This window comes from Macadamia integrifolia, chromosome 1 (genome assembly GCF_013358625.1).
Source record: "Macadamia integrifolia cultivar HAES 741 chromosome 1, SCU_Mint_v3, whole genome shotgun sequence".
Lineage (NCBI taxonomy): Eukaryota > Viridiplantae > Streptophyta > Magnoliopsida > Proteales > Proteaceae > Macadamia > Macadamia integrifolia.
This window is the reverse complement of record NC_056557.1, coordinates 2390148-2398810: the sequence shown is the minus strand read 5'-3', so window position 1 is coordinate 2398810 and position 8663 is coordinate 2390148. Positions and strand designations below refer to the sequence as shown.

General features: G+C 36.3%; 1 protein-coding gene across 2 annotated transcripts in view; it reads right to left on the bottom strand.

The window, feature by feature from the left end:
* Nucleotides 1-8405, bottom strand: part of LOC122082807 (delta(7)-sterol-C5(6)-desaturase-like) — a 9432-nt gene extending 1027 nt beyond the window's left edge. For both annotated transcript variants that reach the window (XM_042650617.1, XM_042650690.1), the window contains exons 1-2: nt 7993-8405; nt 4610-4915 (exon numbers count right to left, since the gene is read on the bottom strand). In XM_042650617.1, coding sequence (XP_042506551.1) covers nt 4610-4915; nt 7993-8209 — 523 coding nt within the window. In that variant the 5' untranslated portion in view covers nt 8210-8405. The remainder of the gene's footprint in view (nt 1-4609; nt 4916-7992) is intronic.
* Nucleotides 8406-8663: the final 258 nt, after the last annotated feature.

Below are 8663 nucleotides of genomic sequence, written 5' to 3'. Positions count from 1 at the left end.
AAAAAAAAAAAAAAAAAGAGTAAGATAAATTGGTTTCCACAATACAAACTACTAGTGGTAGAGGGTGGGGCCCAGAGGCTCATAAGGTTCTTTGGAGTAAAACTGTTAACTGTTAATTCCATAAAAACATGAGAAACATCCCCAAATGATTAATGTTGGATTTTGAGGAACAATTTTGTGTAGGCTTGATCAATTGTTTTGCTCAAGATAGTAATTCAAAAAAAAAAAAAAAAAGATTCTACTGTAAGAAAATATGAAATGTGATAAGTTATCACAGCTACTACATCCATATCTATGGTTGAAGAAATATAGAGAACATCGATACACTAACTGAAGGTATCTAAATCACCATTAGCTTCTGTGAGTTACTTCTTACCTGCAGTGTTATTAAAATCTTTAACTTGTTATCAAGATCACATCTAACTTTAAGGAGCCGATCTGCAAAGATGGTGATTTATAGCACGGCAAAGATTCAAAACCTGTTTTAGCCTCTACCTGTCTGACCTCTTTCATTGCATCAAAGATGAATCATTAATGAACCCAGCATTTTTAAATCAGTAGCAGAGTGGACAGTTAACTGTCCTAGAACATGCTTCCAAGTCAGTCTGGTCACCAATTCAAATCACTAATTAAAAAAAATACAAAACCAATCATAACTGTCACATTTTTGGGCAAAATAGCAGAATCAGAGTCTCACTCCAAGTGAGCCGATATTAGAACTAATATGGTCTACTAACCCCTCAACCACCAAATCTCCCTCAAAAGGAAACGGTGATGTATGAAATAATGGAATACAGGGGAACTACTACCAAACTATCAAAGGAGTCTCCGTAGGAGCATAAGTTGAGAAGAACCGTTGAAAAATCTGGTGACAACAGAGACTATAATTCTTTCAGAAAAATAGACCATTTAAAGTAAAAGAAACTACAGACGATCAGGTAAGCCGGTATGATTACTTGCTAGTTGTAGCAGTGGCTAGTCTGGGAGTGTCTGGGATGGGGATTTCCTTGAAAACATTTTGGAAAAGATAAAGATCAAATTAGGGTATCTAGAATTAAAGAACGTCAAAGAAAAATGAAGATAAGAAAAGGTTTAGGACTAGAGAGTATCCCATTAAGTTGCTCAACAAGATCACAAAGAAGAAAAATTGGAGATTTAATGTCAACTAGAGTAGGGGTCCAACCAAATCTCAAACTGCAGGAACTTTTAATCAAAGAACAACCATAACCAGCCCATCAACATAACAGAACATCAGAATAACATATGATAGTCCAGCAGGCTATCGATTCCAACAGGCAATACTATTGAGGGTCAAATCAGTAGCAGCCCTTAGGACTTAGACCAGGGACTGATAAGCATCTCAAATAGGTTCAAAACAACTGATAAACATAAACCAGAATCCAACTACTAATGGAAAATAAGGACAGATCTACTGAACAGAGTCCTGGGTAGAACAGGTCACTAAAAGACAAAAGAAAAGAGATTTTTAGTATCTCATTAACCAGGGATCAGAATGGCCTCAAACTTGGGTTGATCCTTAGCTGGATAGGGGGGAACTATCGATCAGAATTGGAGAGCAATCCCATGGCTGGAAACTACTCCAACAGAAGAGGCCGACTGTCACTCTTGACAGAAATTCTGGGCAGAATTTTGAAAATATAAATACCTGGTTTGTTTGGCAGCAGTAGATCCTTAGAAATAAAACTTGAAAGAGAAAGAAGAACACTTGTAGAACCACCCGGGCTTCTCACCACAAGGCGTCGACCAGATCAAACACTAGGCCCATTGTTCTTGATCAAACACAAGAAGCATCTCAGCAGAGACAATGCAGCAGCAGAGTTTTTTTGTTCTTAAAATCGTGGGTTTAATGGGAGCCCTTCTCCTTTATTTATAATAATGATTGTGGGGGGTGATTATAATTTAGTAACTTCAAAGTCACTAAAAAACTGAAATAAAGATTACTAACGTCTAGTTGCTAAATCTGGAAAAGTAAACTAGGAAATAAAACAACTAGAATTAGAAACTAACTTATGACTGAAAATTAGAAACTAACTAGGTATTGAAATTAGAAGCTAAATATCCCCATCTAAAAAGGAAACTAATGAAAAAAGAAACAAATTAATGAATCCCATATGCACCCTTAGAACCCCTAATTTAGGCCCATAAAAGTGACCTATTACACTCAAAACACAGGGAATCAAAGGCCCAACATGTATGGAACCCAACCCTAGGCTTATTCCTAATAAAACAAGCCTATTTTGGTGATTAATCTGCAATCAAGATTGGGTGGAGAAAAATTACCATCATTCCTATAAAAAGAATGAAGAAAACCTCACAAGTTCAATCAACTATCATGGGTTGAACTTATTCGGAAATCCAATATAACTATGGAATAATGAAGAAAACCCATGATAGTTATTCGATTTTTGAATAAGTCCAATCAATGATACTTGATTGAACTTATGAGGTTTTCTTCCTTCTTTTTATAGCAATGAAAACAAATAACCAAAGTATGGGAAACAGCTCATGTACCAACAAAAGAAATTCCAAATACTAAGCACAGCTTAGAAATGTAAAAGCCAGTCCAGCTAGGAACCAACTCTGTAGGGGGGATCACTAGTCGACAATAGTCACAATAGATTACAGCCAACACTCACAACCAACTGACAGAATTTAAACAATATACATAAAATCAGACCAAGCAGCCCTTGCCCTTGGGTTGTAAACACAGTAAATAAACCAGATCTAATTAATACCTAGGTATAGGCAGCAAACAATTACGATCAAGAGAGGTCTACCACAGGCAGTAAATAGGTCACAAACTCAGAAATCGCAAGATAATCATAGCACCTACAAGCAGCCACCTGATGGGCCTCAATCTCCCATCGAGTTTAGAACCTAAGGGGGTGAATAAACCCTCCCAACCTCAAGCCAAATGACCCAATGTAGATTTATCTCAGGTCTTGATTCAAGATCCAGAATAAGAAAGTATTGGAGAAAAACAAACCCAGCAATTGATTAACTCCCAAATACATTGAACAATAGTACTTGGTTGGTGATTTGGATTTCCAAATATGGGCAAAAACTGAGTACAGATAGGAGGATTGATGGCCTTTAGGTTTCAGCAAACAAAACCCTTAAGAAACCTGAACCGCATGGCAGGATGAAGCTTTCTTCAGTCAGCAACTGTGGCGACTGCACAGTAAGAACTCTTTCACTGAATCAATGAATTTTCAGCAGTAGATTGGGGTCTCGGTTGGCCTCAGTTTTGCGGGAATAAAACTCAGAACTTGCAGCAAGGAAAAAGTCTCAATTTTGGGAAAAATAATAAGCGAAGTCTCTCTCAGATTAGGGCATCTCACCCAAGGTTTCTCAACTTACTGCATCTCACAGGAATCCTTCGCACAAAGCAAGTCTCTTCACTAATCAAATTCATGGGGAGGAGACTCAAAGGTCTCAATTACATATAGTACAAAATTACTAAAAACAGAAATAGAAAGTAATAAAAAAGGAAAGTACTAAAAGCCTCTTACAAGAGAATTTTGAGGCATGCACACTAAAAAAGAAACTAAATTCCGAGCTAAGTCCCTCTTTAGTATCATTTTTCATTTTTATTTTTTACCTAATTAACAAAAATCATTAATGAAAACCATTTTTTATCAAGACATAAAAATGGTTTTTTGTGAGAAATAGTTTGGTATCTCTATGTGTAAAATGGCTTTTTGAAGGAGTGGGTGAAGAGATTCCCTTCACACATCTGCTTTATAACTCTCTTTCTCCACTATGAACTGAAGAAGAGGGGACAAGAAGCTTGGATTTCTAATTACAAAGAAAATGACTACTTTACCCCTTCATATTGGGACTTTAAGCATGTGCTCATTACAGTTCAGCGCAAAAATAATTGAAAATCAATTTTGGCCAAAACACATAAATGACTCTTGATCTCTTTTTGGTTTTTGTATTTTACCAATTTTTTTTAAATAGAAACAAGCTCCATAAATGATACCAAATGCAGCCAAAACCATTTATGTGAACAAAAATCAAAAAGAAAAATGATACCAAAGAAGGCCTAAGTAAACAAAGGCTGAACTAAATTAGAAAGTAAATAAACAAAAAGAAAACAAGAATCTTCAGCCAGCTGTCCCCCACAATCTGGCTTTGAGTGAGCCAGAAAACACCCAACCCAAGGTTGATTGGCCTGATGGCCCACGGGTCGGGTCCATTTATGGAGGATCATGGGCCAGACCCCTATGATTCTTGCGGCTATACTTGCAGCCCAAGGACTTGTCTACATCATTAGAGCTTGCTCCCACTGAAATCCTATTTGCAAATCTACATTTGTGCATGAACTGAGATCTCCTTCAACAGTTTTTGAGATCATGGCAAAGAATCCCAAAATAAATAATTTTATGCAATATAAGCCTTCCAGCTTGAAACTTGGTAAAGATGTTCAATTCTTAAGTATATTCCTGTCGAGGCAATCACATTACGGCATGAAACCCTATAATGGAGACTTGCAAACAAAAATGGGCATATCAGTTTCAGGTTTTCTCATTTTAACCAGGCAAGAATAACATTACATATGAATTAAATGGGAAATTGAACTTACCAGCAAAAGGAGAAAGTGTGTTCTCTTTGTTGTAGATGTGATGTGTTGCATGAAGATATTTGTACAAAGGTTTAATATCATGCAACTCTCTATGCATCCAATAGATCCCAAACTCAACAAAAACAAGATAAACCACCAAGTAGACGAGGTATGCTGGCCAACCTACGTCACTTATCCTAGAAAAACACCTTGTCCAGCCACTTTCAATTAGGAACTCAGAAACTGCCGGAAGAGCACAATACCACGGCATGGCCTTCATTGCAACAATTATTTGCAGTAGCATGGCCTTTCTTGAAGGTATGGCATCTGTAACAAGAGTACCCAAGCACTAAGAAGAATAAAGAGGCAACTTGTAAACAATAAAATAAAGCCCTTGTTTCTTAAACTCTTAGAAAACAGTAGCAATGTTTATAAAAGACAAGTAAGAAGAATAAAGAGGCAACTTGTTATTTTAATTGATAACGAAGAAAACAAAGAGTGATTTGACCATCTGCCATTACTTGTAAAAGGTCACTATAGCTGCAAAAAATGAGCAAATTATGGTATCCCAAATTCTGAGGCAAGAATTACAAAATAAACTGAGATATTCAAATTACTGTGAGGTGTCCAACCCTCTTAATTTACTGTAGCTTTGCATTAAAATAACTCTGCCTACATCAAGAAACTTTTAATACTTGTGCATACAAAACTACCAGCCAAGGCCCAGGGTAGCAGGATAGTCCATTAGTGTTGAACTGTTGATCCAGCACAACCTCAGTAAGTCTGCAATTAGAGGTGCATCATTGAGGCAAGGCACGATGACAATATCATTAAATGTCATCATCTATCACTTCTCATGACGATTCTATGATATTCCCTGAAATTCCCCATCTTAAATACTCATGACATATGCCTAATTTCTTCAATCATATACTTTGAAAGGAGAGAAAACAACAACTATTAATGTGAGATTATTTGCCCTAGGATAAGATGATGGAACTTAAAAGGAGATACTTGAAGACATTTACTTATGAATTAGTAACCCAGGGAAGGTGGGACTTCCATGAAAAACACTAGTATGATGTGGAACGAGATGGGCACTTACATTAAAAATGTAGCTACAGAAGTTCTAGGCAACTCCAAAGGAAAACTGGCATTCATCTAGGAGCACGTGGTGGTCAGATGATGAAGTTCAAGCAACCATTAAGGCCAAGAATATACTTTTAAAACTTGGCAAATGACTATGGATGAGGAGGACTTAAAAAGGTATAATTGCTAAAACTGGTGCTAAAAAGAAACTAGAGAAAGCACAAACTAAGAAATATGAGGATCTCTATATAAATTTAGGCATAAAAGAAGGGGAAAAGGATATCTACAAAATGAGAGAAAAGAAGAATAGAGATCTCAACCATACTAAATGCATTATTAATAAGTGATGAGGAGATTAAAGAGAGATGGAAAAACATATTGAATGAAAATAATATGAATAATAGTGTTTTACAAGGTTGTATTAACCAGCAAGAAACCACAAATCTTATATGTATATATATATATATATATAGAAAATCGGGGTGTTTGAAATCAAGGATTTTTTAAAAGATGAAAATAAGAAAAACAGTATGTCCATATGGTATTCCAATTGAGGTGTGAAAGAACTTAGGAATTAGTGGAATAACTTGTCTAACTAAGTTGTTTAATAAGATTATTATTCATGAGGACATAAAAATGCCAAATGGATAGAGGACAGGTATCGAGGTTCCGAATTATAAAAATAAAGATGATATTCAAAGTTGTAATAATTGCAATGGAAGAACACTTATAAGCCATATTATAAAATTATCTGAGAGAGTAATTGCAGCACCCCTAAGGCAAGAAACTAACATTTTGGATAACCAATTTGGTTTTATGCCAAAAAGATCAACCATGGAAGCTATTTATTTTCTTAGGAGGCTAACAAAAAGATTTAGCGAACGTAAAAATGATCTCCATATGGTCTTTATTGACCTACAAAAAGCTTATAATAGAGTTCCTAGAGAGTTAATTTGCAAGTGTTAGTGAAGAAAAGTGTTTCGAGTAAATATGGCAACATGGTTAAAGAAATGTATAATGATGTAGTGACTAGTGTAAGAACCGTCGAAGGACAGCGTAGTGAGTTTCCAATCACTATTGGATTACATCAAGGATCAGCTCTGTTGTGTGCTAGACGTATTCCTTTAAAAATTAAAGTGAAATTCTATAAAAGAGTTAGACTACCATCAATGATGTTTGGAGCTACATGTTGGGCAGTAAAGAAACAACATATAAACAAACTTCATGTAGCTCAAATGAGGATATTGAGATTTTTTATTGCTAAAACTAGAAAACTAGAAAAGATAAGATTAGGAATTAACAAATTAGAACTAATTTAGGAGTGGCTCCAATTACATGATAAATTGCGAGAAATTTGTTTGAGGTGGCATGAACAACGGATGCCTTTGATTGCTCTAGTACGGAGGGGTGATTTGATTCAGATTGAATGAGCTAAGAGAGAAAGGGGTAGGCCAACAATGACTCTGAGAAAAGTGGTGCGAGGGGTAAGACATGGATAGCTTAGGGCTAAAAACAAATATGGCATGGAATGGAGCAGATTAGAGAAAAAGGATCCATGTAGCCAACCCCATTTAGTTGGGTTAAGGCTGAATGGAGTGGAGTTGAGGCTATACTGGAAAAGCTGAAATGACATTGCATTGAGGAGAAAGCAAAATGTGCAAACTACTTTCGAGAATGCATGAAAGTTCATTCGGGCATCTATACTGTATGAGATGTGGGAATTAGAAGAAAGAAAAATGCAAACTACTTTTGAGAATGTCCGAAAGTTCATTCGGGCATCTATGCTCCATGATCTGTCGGCATTGGAAGAAAGCAAATAAGCTCTTAAAGTCATTGGGAAAAACAAGACTGAGATGAAGCCACATGTAGGCTGTCGACGACCGTCTCCTGAATAAGAAAATTAGCAGTACAAGAACGTGAATGTGATAATAAGATTCTAGGTAATCAAAAACTTCCCTGCCTTTCTGCATCTTTTCTACGATCAACAAGTAGGAATTTTGAAGGAAAAGATAAAGCATGTTTTTTTTTTCTTTTTGGCAGAAGAAAAAGTAGATCAGAAGGGGGAAAATAATGTCATAAATTCATCGAAGAAATTGGAAACAAAATTACAGAACAGGAAAGTTAAGATCAACAGATTCAGCATAACACGAAATGCATATCCAATAATTCAACTCAGACGGCTTTGACGAAACCATCCTTTCTAAATCAAGCGTCAACGACTTCCATCCAAAAAAAACACAGAGAGGACTAATAACACCTAGAAAGACTGGATAGAACAGAGAACCTAAATTGGAAAAGGAGAACAATTTCTGTACCTTTTGGAACATAAATGTTTCGCTTCCAGTAGTAAATATAGAAACACCAGAGAAACCCAGAGATGAAGTAAACGGAGGTTCCGCCAATATAATTCCGAATCCAAGTCTGGAGAAAGTGAGGGAGAGGCTTCCAAAGCTTATCAGGCAGCAAGCTTCCAAGGACAATGCTGTTGAAGAAGTTGGTTTCATCGAAGAAAAGCTGCAACTGGTCTTCCATTTTTTTAGAAGAGAAATCTCCGGCAAGTACCGCCGGAGATTCAGAAAGCAAAAGAAGAGAGAAAACGACGGTGGATCAGTGAAAGAGAGAACAGGAACAGAACTGGAGAAGAGATTCCAAAGCGAGAAATAGTGGTAGGAATACAACTTGCCGTTCGTAACAGTTTAAATGTTGTTGGACCCGGTTTCTCTCTTCACCATTGGTGATGTTGACATTGTGCTTAGATTCTGATTTCTTAAAGCCTCTCTCTCTCATTCTTTAAGTTTAATCCAATCAATCAGTGGGTCAGATCTTATTATAATTAAAGAGATTTAGAAACTGGGTCCCACAGTTTTAGGTACTTGTATCAGATTAATCGCCGAATACCGATACATGACCAATATGGTACGGACATCGATATTTTATTGGACAAAAATGTTGTGATTCGGTTATTAAAAATAAGAAATTGTTGTGA